The 17,699-nt window shown below is 46.8% G+C and overlaps 8 protein-coding genes across 8 annotated transcripts; 2 read left to right on the plus strand and 6 right to left on the minus strand.

The window, feature by feature from the left end:
* Positions 1 to 556: 556 nt before the first annotated feature.
* Positions 557 to 1,034, minus strand: N7447_004754 (uncharacterized protein; the record flags this gene model as incomplete). Its single annotated transcript, XM_057229016.1, has 3 exons — positions 557 to 715; positions 751 to 875; positions 911 to 1,034. The coding sequence occupies 3 exons, from the start codon at positions 1,032 to 1,034 to the stop codon at positions 557 to 559; spliced, it is 408 nt and encodes a 135-aa protein (XP_057084106.1).
* Positions 1,035 to 1,930: 896 nt separating this feature from the next.
* Positions 1,931 to 3,415, plus strand: N7447_004755 (uncharacterized protein; the record flags this gene model as incomplete). The annotated part of the gene is made up of 1 exon (XM_057229017.1): positions 1,931 to 3,415. One exon carries the CDS (start codon positions 1,931 to 1,933, stop codon positions 3,413 to 3,415), a length of 1,485 nt encoding a protein of 494 aa, XP_057084107.1.
* Positions 3,416 to 3,806: 391 nt separating this feature from the next.
* On the minus strand, positions 3,807 to 4,723 carry N7447_004756 (uncharacterized protein; the record flags this gene model as incomplete). Its single annotated transcript, XM_057229018.1, has 3 exons — positions 3,807 to 3,857; positions 3,989 to 4,218; positions 4,267 to 4,723. 3 exons carry the CDS (start codon positions 4,721 to 4,723, stop codon positions 3,807 to 3,809), a joined length of 738 nt encoding a protein of 245 aa, XP_057084108.1.
* A 760-nt stretch (positions 4,724 to 5,483) lies between these two features.
* Positions 5,484 to 6,782, minus strand: N7447_004757 (phosphatidylserine decarboxylase; the record flags this gene model as incomplete). The annotated part of the gene is made up of 1 exon (XM_057229019.1): positions 5,484 to 6,782. The coding sequence occupies one exon, from the start codon at positions 6,780 to 6,782 to the stop codon at positions 5,484 to 5,486; it is 1,299 nt and encodes a 432-aa protein (XP_057084109.1).
* Positions 6,783 to 9,019: 2,237 nt separating this feature from the next.
* Positions 9,020 to 9,790, minus strand: N7447_004758 (SDR family oxidoreductase; the record flags this gene model as incomplete). Its single annotated transcript, XM_057229020.1, has 1 exon — positions 9,020 to 9,790. One exon carries the CDS (start codon positions 9,788 to 9,790, stop codon positions 9,020 to 9,022), a length of 771 nt encoding a protein of 256 aa, XP_057084110.1.
* A 600-nt stretch (positions 9,791 to 10,390) lies between these two features.
* Positions 10,391 to 12,661, plus strand: N7447_004759 (uncharacterized protein; the record flags this gene model as incomplete). The annotated part of the gene is made up of 7 exons (XM_057229021.1): positions 10,391 to 10,706; positions 10,764 to 11,059; positions 11,110 to 11,184; positions 11,239 to 11,466; positions 11,516 to 11,998; positions 12,049 to 12,353; positions 12,406 to 12,661. The coding sequence occupies 7 exons, from the start codon at positions 10,391 to 10,393 to the stop codon at positions 12,659 to 12,661; spliced, it is 1,959 nt and encodes a 652-aa protein (XP_057084111.1).
* An 82-nt stretch (positions 12,662 to 12,743) lies between these two features.
* N7447_004760 (NAD(P)/FAD-dependent oxidoreductase) lies at positions 12,744 to 14,549 on the minus strand (the record flags this gene model as incomplete). Its single annotated transcript, XM_057229022.1, has 7 exons — positions 12,744 to 12,881; positions 12,932 to 13,297; positions 13,352 to 13,581; positions 13,652 to 14,210; positions 14,264 to 14,364; positions 14,417 to 14,461; positions 14,516 to 14,549. The coding sequence occupies 7 exons, from the start codon at positions 14,547 to 14,549 to the stop codon at positions 12,744 to 12,746; spliced, it is 1,473 nt and encodes a 490-aa protein (XP_057084112.1).
* Positions 14,550 to 15,934: 1,385 nt separating this feature from the next.
* Positions 15,935 to 16,554, minus strand: N7447_004761 (uncharacterized protein; the record flags this gene model as incomplete). The annotated part of the gene is made up of 3 exons (XM_057229023.1): positions 15,935 to 16,114; positions 16,218 to 16,411; positions 16,491 to 16,554. The coding sequence occupies 3 exons, from the start codon at positions 16,552 to 16,554 to the stop codon at positions 15,935 to 15,937; spliced, it is 438 nt and encodes a 145-aa protein (XP_057084113.1).
* Between the last annotated feature and the right edge of the window lie 1,145 nt (positions 16,555 to 17,699).

Genomic DNA, 17,699 nt, shown 5'->3' on the forward strand with positions numbered 1-17,699 from the left:
TGGGAGCATTTTTGACAAGGTCAGTATAGGATCTTATTTATGCACTTAGTTTGCGTGGAATACGAATCACCTTTTTAATGCTCGCCAAGAAATACCGGTGGGAACTTTATGTCGAGGGGCTAACGCCGAGGAGTCAATGTTGGTTGAGGAGTCAATGCCGAGGAGTCAACGTTGAGGAATCAATGTGAAGGAATCAACGCCGAGGAGTCAATGATGAGGAATGAATTCTGAGAGATCAATGTTAGGGGATCAAGTTCGAGTGTTAGAACGTTGTTGTTGAGACAGGGATGGGGAAAGAAAAAGGACGGAGACTCCAGTTTCAAGTGGTCCGGTATAAATGCCTAGGAGCTCTAAGGTTCAATCCTCAGTCCGGTGCCTACCCTGCACTTTTTCTAGATTATCACATGGCTTACCCCCATCGATGTGAGTTAAGCAGGCACCCTCTCTAGTGATGACAAAATACATATGAAAATCAGCTTAACCTTCTAGCATTGCAGCCAAGATTGAAACCATTGAAATTGGGCACATTAGCTATAGTAATGGACATACATGTTGATCACCAAGTCCACTTAGTACTGTCCTTTTCCCAACCAGCTTTCCTGGGTGCTATAGCTAAGCCCCAGCCCACAAAGGTCATGTCAGTAAATTTCACTTCGGGGTCAAGGGAGGCGGATTCTCGGAAGCCTGCAATGTGCCTAAGGATAGTCATCTTATTCTGTTTGGCATTGGGCGAATGAAGATACCACATACATCGTCTGCGTAGCCTCGCCATAAATTATGTTCTCTAATCCAGGCATGCCTGGCTCCCATCCATATCGCCTCAAGTCCCTTAGGCCGGTTGGTTAGCTTCACCTCGGGGCGTTGGTACTCAGTTCCTTCAAAAGGAATCTGGAAATAGATTTGCATGAACGCTTTCGTGTCATTTGTTGAACATCCTCGATGAGCTTCTCCTCGATAACCCACTTCTGGGGCGATAGTGTAGTGAAGGTAACTTCTGTACCAATGTAAAGTTCCGAGAATCCGAGAACAGACATTCTGACAAAAGAATTTGATAAGGACACCGAAAGAAGAAGCTCGACAAAAAGAATAATAATAAGGGATCAAAATTCGGAAATAGAGTCGTGTCTGGAAGAGAGTTAGAGAAAAAAGAATTAAAGGCGTAACGGCGATGTTATGTAGTTATGTTTTGTCAACATTCTCAACCTCGTCAATCAGGCACTTATATTCTAATTACTCTGGGATCTTAGTCTGAAAGATCCAGCGTGTCTTTGTGTTCAACCCCATTCAGTCTAAATTCTGCTTGGAGCATGTAATATACATAGTCTCTCCTTATCCCCTTCTTCTCCTGCTCAGTAAATATATTCAGGGCCTGTCGCATGTCTTATCCATTCTCGGAAACCTTGTCTCATTTACCGCGCGCAAAAACTGATACCTCCGGATACTGCGAAATGACTTCCTCGAGTGGACTTGGCGATGGTTGACGAAGCCCAAACCCCAAGAAGGCAGTGACAGTTCGGTGAACAATTTCGAATGCCTTGAAACCATCTAAATTTCCGACCGTTCTTTGCATGGCCAGCATATTTTGAACAGGGACACCCAGAAGCTTCACACGCCGGGTGATATTCGCCTATGAGTGTACAGCTACCACACAGGTCCTCTCAGCTGAGCCTAGGCCAATATCCAGAGCGATTATATGTACCTACGTACTGGACATCTGGATTATCCTGGCAGATTTTGGTTCAAATGTTTCACTTTCCAGATTAGTGCTCACCTCCTCGCCGCTTTTGCTCGGTAGAATTACGAGCTTCCTGATTCCGTCCACCAACCCCACTCAACACTTCATAATATATTCATTTCTTTGCACATTGTCCTTTATTGATAAGCGAGGGTTCCTACCTGGTCCTCAGCCACACACTCCAATTTCATCTCAATGGATCTTTCTCAACTTCCGGACATCACTGGCTTGCTTGTCAGGCCAGATAACCCTCCACGAGATGATGTCGAAGGGATGGATTACCCACGATGTGCAGCTCTATACAACTATCTGGTCCAATATTCCTGGCTCGCTGAAGGTCGTCCGCTGGCAACTCTGAATGAAAATAGTGCCAACTTTTTCACGGCTTTCGGTGCTGAAGCTGAAGCTCTTCGTCCAAGGCTTCATCCGTCACTGGTGGCTTTCCTTGACACCGCTATGATACCTCCTAGTGATAGCCCTGACCAGTTTCCCCCGCCACTCTCTATTTTCGCTTGGGGGCTCCCTACGCCAGACGACTTTATTGAGGAATTTGTAGCTGATCTTCAAGACCAGCCGGTTGATAGCCTGGTGCGCTTGAGTCCTGTGGGTTTATCGGGCGAGGGCAGCGGTGGCGGTGTTATCTACCACCAACGCTTCCATCGCGTCGCGGTCTTCATGCATCTTGATTCCTATGACTACGGGTTCCCAGTTGAGGATCATCCAGACATTTGGAACACACTAGAGACAGTGCTCTCCCACTGGATCGACCTTATTCAGCTTGGAAAAGTTGTGGCTTCGCCTCATGAAGAGCCAGCCCTATTCGACTTCGAGAAGATCGGGCCCTGGGAGTGGCGCCCCTACAGCGAAGCCCAGGTTACTACGTGTGTCGGCGCGTGGAATCGACTGTGTCGGGCCATTGAGGCGCGCATCTCACAGCTGCCAAACCCACCATCACTGATCGGCCCCATTTCCGAGATTGATGCGGACAATCCGGAGCCACTGGTCGTATCAACCGTCCTAAATGCCGCTTCGGTGCCCGATCCTTCCTTTGCGCGTTCGTTTCTGACGCGCGCGAGACGCCCCCGGTTCCACTACATCGCTCCGGGCCTTCTCTTGCCTCCAGCCGACTCGTCTGGGTTTGTGGCAGCACAGCCATTTGCCGTCTTACCCCGCTCTCAGCACGCCGCACCGCCAGTGTGCCTTTTCCCCGCTGAAGGCGGAGACCAGCGTCCTATCCAGCTCACGAGAACAACAACTCCATTTTTATTGTTGGATTACTATTCAATGTCCACCGATACGCTCACACCGTCTCGCATCTCCGCAGGCCTGTATACCGCGGCGGTGGAGAGAAACGGTCTTGACACGGCCGAGGACGGATTTCGGCTTTTGCTTCCATTCACCCTTAATGATGGTTGGGGCAGGAGCGTAGGCGCACGAAGAAGCGATGGGGAGCTTGCTGATAAGGGAAGCTTCGCAGACCTCTTTCAGCATGGATTCAAGCCTTTTGGTGGTGACTACTACCGCCCTCAGCGGTTGGAGCGTTTGTTGGATTGTTGGCACAAGCTGGTTGATGAAGGCGTCTGGTCTGTTGGGCCGAAAGGGGTAGAAGGTACTATTGATACTTTCAAAGATGCTGAGTCGGATCGTTGGGAGGATTATTATATCCCTCCAACATGGTAGATATCCCAGAGCCATCCCATCCCGCCTTTAATCCGGACACTATTTCTGCGCTCTATTCTGTGGGGATGGAGGTACTAGGTAGTAGGTAGTCACCTAGTCACCTGGGCAAGACTTACATCCCATTTACTTCCGAAGACCTCAAATGTTCCTAAGACAGACATGCAATTTCATAAGAAACCAATCACGAGGATACGCTATCGAACAACTACCATTTTCCTAACTGATCGTGATTTATATACAAATTTAGTCCCAATCCTTCAATTGTCATTTATATCTTTTCAACATTTGAACCCAGCTCAGAGCCCGCCATATATCTTTATGAATCCCCAAAGTTGCCTGAATGTGGATTTGTTCTAGATATGAGTTAAAGACAAAAACTACTTAATCATGTTCATTCAGACTCGAGAGACGGAACGTAGGGCGAATCTTCAGGGCGCATCAACTGGGTTTATGCACTTGAACCACCAATTGGCCGCAGGTGAAAAGTGCTGTCAAGGTGGAGGACATCAAGCAATATACAAGAAAGCTCCATTGGCCAGTTGACATGTTTAACCCCGTCAGCCATACACAAACAGTGCAGGTGTCACCACGCTTCCCGATCTCGTTTGGGCCCCAGTCGTAAGGGATCGTGGGTCGGGACTCGCTGCCAGCCGGAACACCCGTCATGATAGTAACGGTGGTGGGATCAGCAGTCACCTTGTCCGAATTGGAACTTTTAAGCGCCTCCCTGGTCCAGGGGCCAGCATCTGGGTCGCCGACATACATATCCACGGCCTTGCCGTTCTCGTTAAGTACGATACGGACTTCGGAGTGCGAGTCGTAGTCCTCGTAGATGATGTTGCATGTTCAACCGTCGACGGGTTTGCCATCCAGATCGACAAAGAGGAGACTATCATAATCAAGGTCGCGATAATCATCCTGTTTTCCATTGCCAAGTGATCTGAGGTCAGCGAGGCAGACGCCAGGGGGGTCGCTAAGCTCCACAGGGGATGTGTCATTACCGAGAAAGCCTCTTTGGAATACGACGGGTTGAGAGTCGTAAGGTCGGTCTGCAGCGTTCGCCATCGGGGCTGGATCGATGCGCCAGGACTGTCGAGGCCACCCATAGATCACCAAAGGCGCATTCAGCGCCCCCGAATCCAGGAAAATAGGTAAGCCACCTAGAGCAATTGTGCCAAGCGTTCCGACCCCGGAAACAATCTCCGCACAAAAGGTCAATACATTGTGGCCAATATCGTCCCAGAGATTGAATTTGATAATTTCGAGCAGCGTTTGAGGGTTAACTCCCACCTTGGAATAATTGTGCATTCATAATAGTGACCTACAATCTCGATTTAGATCTACTACCTCTATCCGAGCTAGTTTTGATCCGATTACACCAAAGTCCCTTGATGCAATCGGATCAAAACTTTGCCCCATAGACACATACTGGCATACTGGTATTCACTCAACTTATCCTGATTTTCTATCTCTTGCTTTTTTTTTCTCTAGCTATCTTTCAGCAGCATTCAGGTATGCCTACTATAATGAAACCTTTGACGATGTGGGGCGGGTTGATCGTCGTGTATCAAAGATCCCCATGGGGGTAACACAGGGAATGGCCCTTTCAGGGTAGGAATGTGCGGCTAGCGGGAATGCGGTCCGCACCGCATTCTCCCGCAATTCTGTTTTCATTCCTGATGTTTTTCGGGACTTACCACTCTGTTCACTCGCCTTTAATCCTGGTCTCCATTAAGAGCTCGGTCATTTAGCGTGGTTCTTTTACTATATGTTGACCACATCGATCCGACCCTTCAGCTTAAGGGTTCGAATTTTGTGTCTTTGCTCCTCATTCCAGGTCCGTTTGAACCCATTCACGTACATTGTTTTAATCACGTCACATCCAAGTCAAAATTTTGCGGTTGGTATTTGATGTTTTCGGACACATGAACAGGAAAAACTAATTGCATTGCAACTGTAATTAGGTAGGAAATACACAAAACAATCACCAGGAACATAAATCACAACAATATAGCAATATTCAACAGCAAACATTCAAATTATGGCCCCTACTTGAGAAAAGAGTTGCTCAGCGTTTCTCAGAGCCATCGACAACCGGCGATTTTCTAAAAGTAGCGACTTGCTTTCGGACCTTCACCTTGTCTTTTGGTTTAGGTTGGAAATTGACTCTTTTTTCGAAAACCATCACACAGTCAGATCCACCAAACTGGAAGTATGAAATGTTTTGCCCTTTTTCGACATGGTCGCCCTTTTTCACGGTCAATACAACCGATGACACTTGAGCCATTCCGATAGGCAAAATGGCTACCTTGCCATACTCCTTGGTTCGGATCACAATCAATCCCCGAGTTTGACACCACTGGTAGCCAGCATCGTCTGGGGCATCAAGATCCTCGTTTGTGGGGTCTCGAGAGCTGTCATTTTCACCACCTTCACCTTCAGACTCGTATTGAACACGCACACCTCGTCGACGCTTGACTTCAGCTGGGGCACGAACCATCGCGCGATCCGCATAAATCTTTCCGGTAGTGGTGTTCTTCGCCACCTGCAAATACACCTGGTTCTGGATCACTCTTGCCTCGATAACTTCCCCAGTTACTGGTGCATGCTGACGATGATAATCAGCGGGTCCCAAGAAAGAGTGGGTGAAGTGGCCCTCATCCCAAATATCTTCCGTGGTCTGCAACAGGTCTTTGACAGGCCAGTTGTCATATTTCACACCCTTGATCTGAAGTTGAATTCTCCCCTCCGTGATCGGCCAATTTCCGGCATAAGTCGATTCAGCGGGCATCGTGATCACATTGTCATTCAAGGGACCATCAACGGGCCGCGCGTGGTCGATGTTTTTCCACTTACGCGAAAACCAGTGGTTGAAAGACTGCCAACCGGATGTTGGCTTTTCCCACGATGCCGCTTCTTGGTTGTATTTTGGATTCAGATAGAAGGTGTAGAGCAGCCCTGCGGACTCCGGGGTACTCAAGAACTGTCCCTGTTGTCGTGCAAAGCAGACGAGCCAGTATGAGAGCCAGGATAGGTCGTTGTTGGACGTTTCAGGCGAGATCGGGGTTTGCAACCCGAGAACACTCGGCTGGTCGAAGACCCAGTAGAAGACCAAAATCCTGCGCAGCAGTTCATCCCCAGTTGTGTCCACATTTGGCACCCATCGCAAAAGTCTCTCACAATATTGGAGATAAGAGTCTAGGGTTGTAATCCCTTCAGTATACATCTCATCTGGTCCATCATCGAGGGCAGATTGAATCGCGGTATTGAAATCCCTCACTCGAGTTGGGCAGCGACAGATGAAATTCTTCAGGTCGAGAATGAGTCCCTCTTTGGACTCATAGGTTGGGGCATTCGAGTGGTCCATTGTTGCGAGTTTTGAAAGTCTGGGCAGACTAGTGGTACTTGGTATTCAGAGTATTAAGGAGGTGTTGAAGAGTGCTGCTCCGACTGTGAGACAGGGACTGCCCCGAAATATTTATATTATGACTTACCTCTTTGCATAGACATATTGAGCACTTCACCCATCATGAAGTGACGCAAATAGCTCGAAGATGTGGAAACATATGACGTTGACAACAGCGAAAAATGTATAGTTTCCCTTATACAAAACGCATAATAAAGTCTATTTACCACAAGACAACGCCTAGGCCGAGCCGAGTGGAGGATAATGTGACATGATGAGCAGACTACTGTTAAATGTTACATGGTATCCAATGCACGCTGAATCTCTATCAGTGTCTAGTCTAGAGCTATTCTGAATCGAAGAGGCGAGTGCATCGATCCTTTGGTAGATAGTCTACTGCATGGAGCCAGAATTGTTGACGGAGTGTATGTAGCTGACAGCAACAAGATGTATATAGCTTCGGGGAGATTCAGCAGCTGGTGCCTTTCAGGAACTCGTAGTATTGACGGTGATCAGCTTCTATGACACGGAAACAGACTGTTCAATGTAACTCTTTTCATGACTGACTTGGGAGGATGCCACCTGCTCCACTGACCGTCTGTCCATAGCATTGGTCCAATTGCTCATTCAGGCTTCCGTGTTCGGTGATATGCAGTGTAGAATAACCTGTGGAGTGGAAACAGCGAATGTGACCGGATACTGTATCTGCCTATGTCTGGGATCATGTAACTGTGGTACCCTGCAAGATCTAGAATCACAACCGCCAATGAACACTTTGGAGTATGATCGAATATTAGCAGATCTTTTCTCATTGCTCGACGGAAGCGTTCATCTTAGCTCGGTTTCATGAGTATTATGTAGCATCATGTGCTTGGTGCCTGGTCTGTCGGGCCTCACCTATCCAGGTTAACTAGTAAACTTCCTGTTTGTTTGTAGAGAATCAATCCTTTCCTTCTCTCCTCTCCTCACCTTATCATGATGGCTCGAAGTGATGGAACATTTTCTAGGAACCACACGTTCAATGAAGGGGTAGTCAGGTTCCACTTTGAACGAAGATCACAAATCGATCATGTCTGCATCAATCCAGAGACCAATCATGCACACACAGGAATCTTTGTCAAATATAACAACTGTCATTTTCCTAACTCTTTATTTCATTTTCCTCCTTCTGTCTTGTGCCTGTGAATGAACGCCCTTGTTGCTATCCAGAAAAAAACCATGTCATGGCGCCCACAAAATGCCTCTCAGGCACTTGTCATATAAATGTATTTACTTATTACGTTTATAAATCCCCGGGGCTTTTTTCACTCCCCAATCTTTCTTTTCTATCAAAAACCAGCTTTTGGCGTCAGCTTGGCGTGGTGTACGCCAGGTTTTTGGGTCCACCGCACCAACCCATGTACAAGCCTCTGTAAGCATAAGATTATTTCTCAATTTTAGATAATTTCATGAACTCGATATATGCCCTACTCCAAAACACCTATAATATCTAAATCGCTCGTACATCCAGCACAGAAAGTCTAACGCTACTATAAAACCCACTTTGTTATCATCTTTATATCGATCTTTTTTGGGGTCATTTCTGGGGTCTTTTAGAATATAACCGCTAACTATCCCCTAATATTACTAGTGGGGCCACCCTTGATACGACTATTTCTATACTTAAGAGACTACATACATATTTGTATAAATGTTGATGGCAGCTGGTTAACTTTCTGCCGGCAAAAAACCCGGTTGGAGCGATGGACACAAGAATCTGCCGTAGTGACGTTCTATACTGCGAGCATCACTGGCCGGCATATGCTGCGTGGCTTTTGCTCTCGCGTTGTTTGAATTAAAGAAACATCGGAAGATGGGCACCGCTCTACAAGGTGGCGCAAGTCAAAGCTTCCAGCTCTGGCAGCGTCTAGCGTATCAACACCAGAAAACATTTACGTTGTATGAAAGGTCGCTCCGGCCTTGTCACACAACATCTGGGGATTTATGAAGGATATGTGGTTATTTACGTGTCGTCCGTTCGTAAGATCGTGGCGATGGGTAGCCGCAATTCAACGGGAGTCTGTTAAGTATTATCTGGCTGGCAGTGGATTCGTCGGTGGGGCTTAGTAAGAGGAATAACCCTAGAGGGTAACGGGGGGGGCCTTGCAGCCTTGCACATGTGGAATCGTAAGGTGCCCAAGATAGCCATTTAGATACCTCTACCACGACAAAATATCTCCAGTTAGCGATATGAACTTTCCTGACACATTTTCCCTTGTAGCATTGTCAATAACACCAAGCATTCCCTTGACACTTGCCTCAACAGTCAAGGGTGGGCCACCAGGATATCCCCACTCCTTTGCAACAAAATCCCCCGCTCGCGTTTGCACCCAGCCAGGATGCAGAGCAAACGAAACCAAGCCATCTTTCTCATTTTCAACATGTAGAGCCTTGGTAAGCCAGTTCAAGGCTGCTTTACTGGGACCATATGCTCCACCGGGAACAGGCTCTTGAGCAGCGATCGAACCGACAGAGGAGGAAATGACCACGAGCTTGGGCGCAGAATCCGATCTCTGCATGAGTGGCCAGAAGGCCTGGAACACGAGGAGTGGGGCGATGGTGTTGACCTCGAACGACTTACGGAGGTCTTCCGCCGATGTCAGAAGAGCTGGAGTCATGGGTGTTGCGAATCCTGCATTACAGATGAGCACATCGATATGCGTCACTGTACTAACTGCTGATGCGAAAACCTGTGCAATCTCTTCGGGGGATATCGCAGTTGAAAAGTCCAGTTCGAGAATATGGAGGGCGCTATTTTGGCCAATAACAATGCCTTCAATGTTTGACCTAAGGCTTGTGGCAGCGTCCTGGTTGCGCACTGAGGCCACGATGGTCGTGGCAGTGCGTTCCAGTAGCCGTTTGGTCAGTCCGAGACCGAGGCCTCTGTTTGCACCTGTCACAACGTATACTGTGTTTGCAGTGGAGGCCATTATCATGAGTGGATTTGATATAGGACTCTTTTTGTTTCAAGAAACAACAGAGGAAAGAAAACAAAGGCGCCCCCTCCTTTTATACTTCCCCCCCTTTAATACTTGGGGGCTTATGCGAAGCGCACCAATCAGGGCTGAGCTCATCACGCCAACTGTCAGCATTGTCATATTTAATTCAAGGCCATACTGCTGCTTATAGTTATATATTCAATCATATCAAAGATCTAACTAACTATCAAGTTTTCAGGTAAGACATTTAGGCGTTCAGGCATTCAACCGCCAAGTCCCCCCCTGAGATATTACCGAGAAATCCCGCAATCACCGAAATCATTGCCAAGAGGTCTAAATCCCGAGAAATTATTGCGAAGGAGTTGGAGAACCGGAGATATCTTCATATCTTATCTATCATGAAACATGAAGAGAAGGGCCAATGGCTGAAAGCTATGCCCGTTATCTCGCTATTTATAAGAATAATAGGACATATGATTCAGGTGCCCTCGGAAGGTCGAGCCGGATGTGCGTGAAAGCATGCGATTGCAAGTTGGGCTGGCATATTTAAAGCTCCGACCTGCTCAGATATGACTGCAAGAAGAGCACATCATGGCTCCTAACGGTCTTGGGTCCGGCCTTTGGCGTGTCTCTACTTCTCTTCTTCTCTTCCTGGCTGCCTCGACTATCTCTGCCACTTCAAGTGTTGATAATGGCAAACTGTTTACGGTCAACGGCATCAGCTACTATAGCGGTGATGCAGTCTCGGAAATAGTTATCTCGGATTCTGGTTCAACGCGATTGGACAAAATCGTTCCCCTGACGGTCATTCGAACAGATGAAGCCCTGCTCACCACGGACATTATAAAAGAAACCATTTCAAACTATTCGACCACCGATGATGTTTTCCAGCCCGGCTTTCTCGAAGGTGGGTGTTAAGGAAATCAATATTTCTGCCAAAGACCTCATGTTGACTTCAAGACAGCGGTTGTCCTTGTCTATGATGGACATGGTCAGGGCCAAGTCGAGCCGGCTGTTCAAAAGGCTCTGAATGGACTTGGAAATAAGCTTGTGATGGCCTCTTCCGGCTATCGACCTGGAAAACATTTCACATCCGCCAAATTGCGTCATGATATACCAAATGGCCCCTACTTTTACTCACCGCGGACTGGAGAGATCTATCAGGCCTTCCGTCTCTATGCCGATCATCAGCTCGCATTTACTGAAGCTGTCCTTGATGACGGTACCGGAGGATTTAAGCCCTTGCCAGCAACCTCATCGGTGAGTAAAATTGTGACCGGTCTTCAACAACCTTTGCTGATCAGTTCCAGGGCGCAATGACGAAGAGTGTTGCTGTACCATCTAAGCTATACTATACGCCATCATCAACGAAGCCACTTGCAGGAGTACGATTAGCAAGATAGTCCGCTATATTTCAAAATTTGACTAACAAGATGCAGTTACGTGTGGGAGTGAAAGATATTTTTGATATGAAGGGACTACGGACTAGCGGTGGAAATCGGGCCTTCTACGACTTATATCCTCCGCGAAACACCACTGGCCCCGCACTCCAAAGACTCATAGATGCGGGAGCCATTATTGTAGGGAAAATGGGCACCGTACAATTTGCAAATGGAGATAATCCCACGGGGGATTGGGTCGACTTCCACTGTCCTTTCAACCCTCGAGTAAGTTCAACCATCGATGTCGATGGGATTCCACTAACCGTTGTCTCAGGGTGATGGCTACCAAGCCCCCGGTGGCTCATCTTCGGGACCTGGTGCTGGTATCGCGGCTTACGACTGGCTCGATATTGCCATTGGAAGTGACACAGGTGGTTCTATGCGCAGCCCAGGAGGGATGCAGGGACTCTTTGCCAACCGCCCTTCTACCGGGGCTGTATCTCTTGACAATGTTATTCCACTTTGTCACGTACTCGATACAGCTGGCGTTTTTGCTCGCGATGCTGCCACCTGGTCAAAGGTTATGCATGCGTGGTACCAAACCTTCACTGACTATAGAGAGTATCCGAAAAAGTTGTTCTACCAGAACTCTTCTTTCCCCAAGTCCAACACAGCAGCCGGTGCGCTGCTCGAGGAACTAGTTATGAAAGTGGAAGATTTCCTTGATACGAAGAGGGAGTTTATAGATATCGCTTCGCATTGGGAGAAAAGCCGCCCTTCCGACACACCTTCGAAGATAAATGACTTACTGAATACAGTGAGTTCCAGCAGGATTGGAATACAAATTCAGACACTAATATTCTCTAGACCTATGCTGCATTGGTATCTGTTGATCAATATCGCTCTCTTTCTTTACCGTTTTACGCCGACTACGCAGCGAAGCACGATGGTCGCCGACCGTTTGTGAACCCAGGTCCCTTGTCGCGATGGGCCTGGGGCCAGAATAATGGGGGTGATGCCATATACGACGAAGCTTTCAAGAACAAAACAATCTTCAAAGACTGGTGGGAATCAGATGGATATGGAAAGGCAGACGAAAAGACTTGCTCGGAGGGTATCTATATCTATCCCTACAGCAAGGGTCAGACACAGTATCGGAACGCCTATTTTGAGTGAGTGAAATTTCCTTAAAGAGACAATATGGTTCATTGCTCACATCTACAGCGCACCTTCTGGGCCTCCAATGGGCTTTTCGGACGGTCGGATGGCCGTCTTGGCCGGTACCCCTGATCTAGTAGTTCCTGTAGGAGAGATCCCCTACTACTCTACTATCTCGCTTCAAACTGAGTATATGCCTGTTACGATGAGTTTTGTCGCAGCCCGAGGCTGTGATTTGATGCTGGTCAACCTCATCGAAGATTTGGAACAGGCGGGTATCTTAAAGTCCGTGAGCACAGGGTCAATGATGTATCCTGCGTGAGTCAAACGCGTTTATTTTAATATTTCAAGTCAATACAGAATCAGCCAAGGAATTTTATATATGGAAGCCCAGTGTTGAATTATTAGTTGTGCGAAATATCTCGTGGTCCGCCGGGACCTTCTTCCAGTCCGTTTCTTCTAGGTGCGTCGGGGCGCCAGCGCCAGAATGGGCGCATAAAAGAGGAGCTTTGATCACCATTCTCGAATATATCCGCGGCATGCTATGAGCTGTCAGTCATCATCTTGTGATGTTTGAAGTGGATTCTCCTACCTTTCCTAGAACCGGTAGGAACTTTGCACCATGACCACTACCCCCGGTGCAAACGAAGACAGATTTCTCTGCGTAAGTTGGGACATGATCAATCTGATTAAGAAGCATGTCAGCAGAGATATTCAGAGGAGGGAAGAATTTTGTACTCGCCACAAATGAATTGTCCAGCGAGTCGGTGTACCAGCAAAGCTTTGTAGAGAAAAATGGCGTATTCTGGAACTCAGGTAGGAAGACAGATACAAACTGCTTGATGGCATACAAGGCTGGCTCAGGAAGTAGTGAGCACTCCTCCACTGGAAGAGGTACCGACCATTGACCATCCTGGGTGAACGGAGTATCTTGCGGCGCTGGTTGGAAATTAGTCCACTGAGAACAAGTTAGCAGATGTCGAGAGAAGTTTAACTGGATAGCATCTTATACCTTAATTCCACGATATCCAATCTTCACGAGGCCATCCGGGGTTCTTGGGAGAACGTAAATACTCCCCGTGTCGTTTCCAGAGATGTCTCGTGGAGTACTCTTCCAGGTCATAACGGGAAATCGTTCTGGTGAGTACTTGTCCCATAGCTCGGCGTTGCTTTTGTCTATCATAAAGGTTGCAAGGCTACCAGCTGAGGACTCTAGGTGATAGCTCAATTCAGGGAGAATCCCTGTCGAAAACGACCCAGCTTTCAAAACGTGAGTGAGAGGAGATGCGAATCGAGGATTCTCATGACTTACCAGCCACGACAACGGAGTCGGCATGGTGAACAACACCATCCTGCGTCTTCAAGCCTGTAACTTTCTCTTTGCTTGGCTCAAGCTTGCTTTCCACTTTGACCAAGTAGTCAACAGCTCCCTCTAGCCCGAAACAAAACTTCACCCCTTTGTCGACAGCCACTTTTTGGTAATGAGCACAGGCATTACTGCACCTCATAAATCCAGCCAGGGAATCAAGGACCGCCTCATACGTGCTTTCAGCCGAATTTGGGATGTGGAAACTGAGTATCTTGTCTTTCCAGCCCAGCTTATCAGCCCGTTCGCAGTCTGCGGGGTCACTCTTAACGAACTGCGTGTCTCGTAGACCATCATACTCCATGTTGGCTAGAGTCTCCTTCTCTAGGGTGGCCAAGAGGTCGGAAGGTTGTATACGGAGCATTCCGCTATTGACAAAAAGTCCGACATCTCTACCGTTATCTTGTTCCGTTGATCCGCGCCTCTCGTCTTCCAAAACCCACGCTTTTCGGCTTTCCAGGGCGAGACGTTGGTATTGAATCTCTTTTCCATATGATGCGCGGAACTGAGATTGTCAGTTATGATGGAATCTGATCTATTCCAGTTGAAGTCCCTCACGATTTTATTGTGATCGGCGGATGCAGCTTGTACATCATCGGCTGTGGGGTCATAACCATTTGCATCGTACTGGCTTCGATCGAAGACAGTCACGTCATAATCTGCCAAGTGTAAGCTGCTTGTAATCTGTAATCAGGTAAGTGCCCTGCTTACTTCTATCTCGGAGGGCAATCGCCAGTGAAAGACCAAATATGCCCGCTTTAACCATTGTTAGCAATTTCCAAAGGCCCGTTCTTTGGGTATTTCTCCTACCTCCAATAATGGCGACTGACTTTGGATCCGTCATTGTTGACTTGTCTGTCTCAGTGAACGTAGGAGTGGAAGTCCCCGCAATGAAGCCAAGAGCTTCAATGCCCATGGGGTCCCTATGATACTCCACCTGAATTAGCGAAACTAACCCCTCAATTACTAAGTATTCTGTCCATGTCAAGCAAGTCTAACAATGCAATTTTCCGGTGCATGATAGTTGAAGTGCTCCAACCATTTGTTCACCTAGCATATACAGTAATACATATATATATACTCTCGGCGCATATTGACCATAGGTACACAACTATTGTGTCACATTATATATCATATGTTACTCATATTCTATTAAGTGATTACACAAGTGATGACCTTTAAATAGATTTTATATTAGAGAAACAATGTATGGATACATAGGTAACTAGTTAAGTATCTTAATATAGATATAAGTCTGCCCATCAAGTATCCTCAATGAGAAAATTATGACACACAACCGCCCGGATGGTCTAGTGGTACGTTCCACTGAAATATGCTGTCCTGCGAATCTCAACTAATAAATTATTAGGTATGATTCGTGCTTCGGGTAAAACTTGTGCGAGGTCCCGCGTTCAAATCGCGGTTCGGGCTCTTCTTTTTTTTTCCAAGTTTCTTGAAGGACTAAATAGAGACTCAGCCCGAAGTAACAGTGCTATCGAAATTACCACATGGTTTCACACAAAAGCATATAATACATCTTATTGTTGATACCCGTACTCTGTGCTTATCAGACTCATATGTTGCACGCAGAGACTGGCTCGTGTGAACACTGAAATATCAACCGTAGTTTCTTAACAGGCACGATGCCGTTGGTCTAGCCCTCGAACAGACTAGTCGGTCGCTTTGACATCGACGTTGCAGATTTTCTAGTTGACTACGGCTTGTGATATTTGCTTGTTGCATACATAAAGTTGTTGAAGGCAAAAAAACATGATAGTGTAGAGTACCACTCACAAATGGAAATCTACAAGTGATAGTCCCAGAGACGCATGTTGGATACCTGGGTCTTATCCAACACTATGAAAGGATACCTGGGTCTTATCCAACACTATGAAACCAGACCTAGTCAAAACACAAGCAGCAATAAACCAAGACATGTATATAACCTCTGATTTAGCCAGGGAGCCACCCTGCTCATGAAGTCAAATCACCAGTGATATATATTATCAAGGTTTAAAACCCCCTCCCTAAAAATACAGATAAAAAACAGATGACAGAGCAAAAGACATGAGAGTAGCTGGATCCAGCCGTAGCTTTGCAGAAGATTGTAATATGATCACACAAATATAAATTACTTCCTAGAGTGTACATATACAGTCATTTACCTCGTCATGGGTAGTCACCGTCAGCCGAGAAGCAAACCAATACAAAGTTGGTGTGGCTAACCACTCAAACCTGTGGCCGTTCAGGCTTCACCGTACCCTTTAACTTTGCGGTCTCCGTCTCACCCTCGCCCTTTTCACTCTTGCCGGGTTCGTTGATATATGGGTTCATGGTATCAGCATTAGAGAGACCCTGCTGCTTGAATGACATGCTTGTGGGTCCTTTCGCAGGACCCATGGCTCGAGGCTATCTGAAAGTTAGTATTCACTGGAGACCGTACATATTAAATGCTGGGAGTGTGTATCAAAATTGAAGTGGTTCAGATCAAAGCACAAGGAAAACAACGAACCTCATCATGAGCGAACTTATTCGGGTTGGAATCTTGTCCCTTAACTGTCCGCTCGTCACCCTGGTTGCCCTCCGCATTTTGTGTATACTCTTGATTGGCCCCACGAGGCTCGCCAACGGCGTTGTCACTAGACTTTTTCGGGCCGTCTCTCTGCCACAGGTAGATTGATAGGGGAACACCCAAGGCAATAGATACTAGTAACCTAATAAACAACATTGGTGGTTAGAAGTCGTCCGTTGATCGGAAATCTAGCAAACGAGAGGGGAGACTCACCACCGAGGGCTACTACCTTTTTGCCCACTCGGTCCAGTGGTGGTGAGAGATCTCCGAATAGCATTTGGCTGAGGCGAGCAAGTTCCAATAGGTCCGATCCGGGAAGGTCGTGAAATTCCAGTGCGCAAAAATGGTTGATATATGAAACCCATGATTCTAATTGGTTAGATTGAAGGAATATGCAGCGACGAAACTACTACCATTGAATAGCAAATATAAAAGAAGTGTTAAGTCCGGTAAGTCTAGTAAACCAGACTTAAATATAAACTACAAGCTCTACTACGGTTCTTCGTTACATCATACTGGCTCACCAGCTTGTTATCAAGGTAACGGCATTAAATGGCAAATATCCGCTTTTAGCATCACCAAACTTGATTGTAAAACCAAGTAAATGATGGCGCACTTTCATAATTGTAGAAGCAGCTAGACACAAGGGATCCCATCCCCATAAGCCTGTAACCGGAATTTCGTGCGTCATGCCTTATAAGGTCCGGACACATTTTAAGTCAACAAATACCGCTACACATGCCATGAGTTCTTAAATTACTAATTTGCCATCTCGCATTCGGCAATAGTGAAGGCAGTTGTTCGTTGCAAGTGTAGTCACCAATAACTTGCCACGACCTCATTATAGCATGTACATGTCAGTGGAAGCACGTATCTTAGAAAGAGAATCAAATGTCCTCAGAATACAACGCACACCAACCACGATGACATCATCCTAGAGGCTACCTACCATACCACTACCTAGGCCCCAATGACTTATTCAAACCAGTATGCAACACCAATAAGAAAAGAAGGCTTCTTGATCAGTGAGATCAGACGCAGTTTAAAAAAAAAAGAGACTTAAAAGTAAGTAGCGTAAGATGGAGAACAGAATAAGTAAAGAAAGGTAAAGGAAAAAATAAAAAAGAAACGTCCCCGGGAAGGCTTGAACTTCCAACCTCCCGATTAACAGTCGGACGCGCTAACCAATTGCGCCACGGAGACTTGCTGTGGCGGAATCAGCAGATTCAGACTTGATGAGCTGAGCTAGGAGAGATGTGTACGTTTGTTAGTTTCATCATGGGGATACTGAGCTCCCCTACTCATACAGTATAAGCATTCAAAAGTAAGCTAAAAATGCGCGGTTTGGTACCTCTATACCGGCTTAGCCCATCCTCATGCATGCAGAAATCATGAAGGGTTCGACTGTTGATCGATTAAAGA

Source organism: Penicillium robsamsonii, assembly GCF_028829455.1.
Source record: "Penicillium robsamsonii strain IBT 29466 chromosome Unknown utg000003l_segment0_segment0, whole genome shotgun sequence".
Lineage (NCBI taxonomy): Eukaryota > Fungi > Ascomycota > Eurotiomycetes > Eurotiales > Aspergillaceae > Penicillium > Penicillium robsamsonii.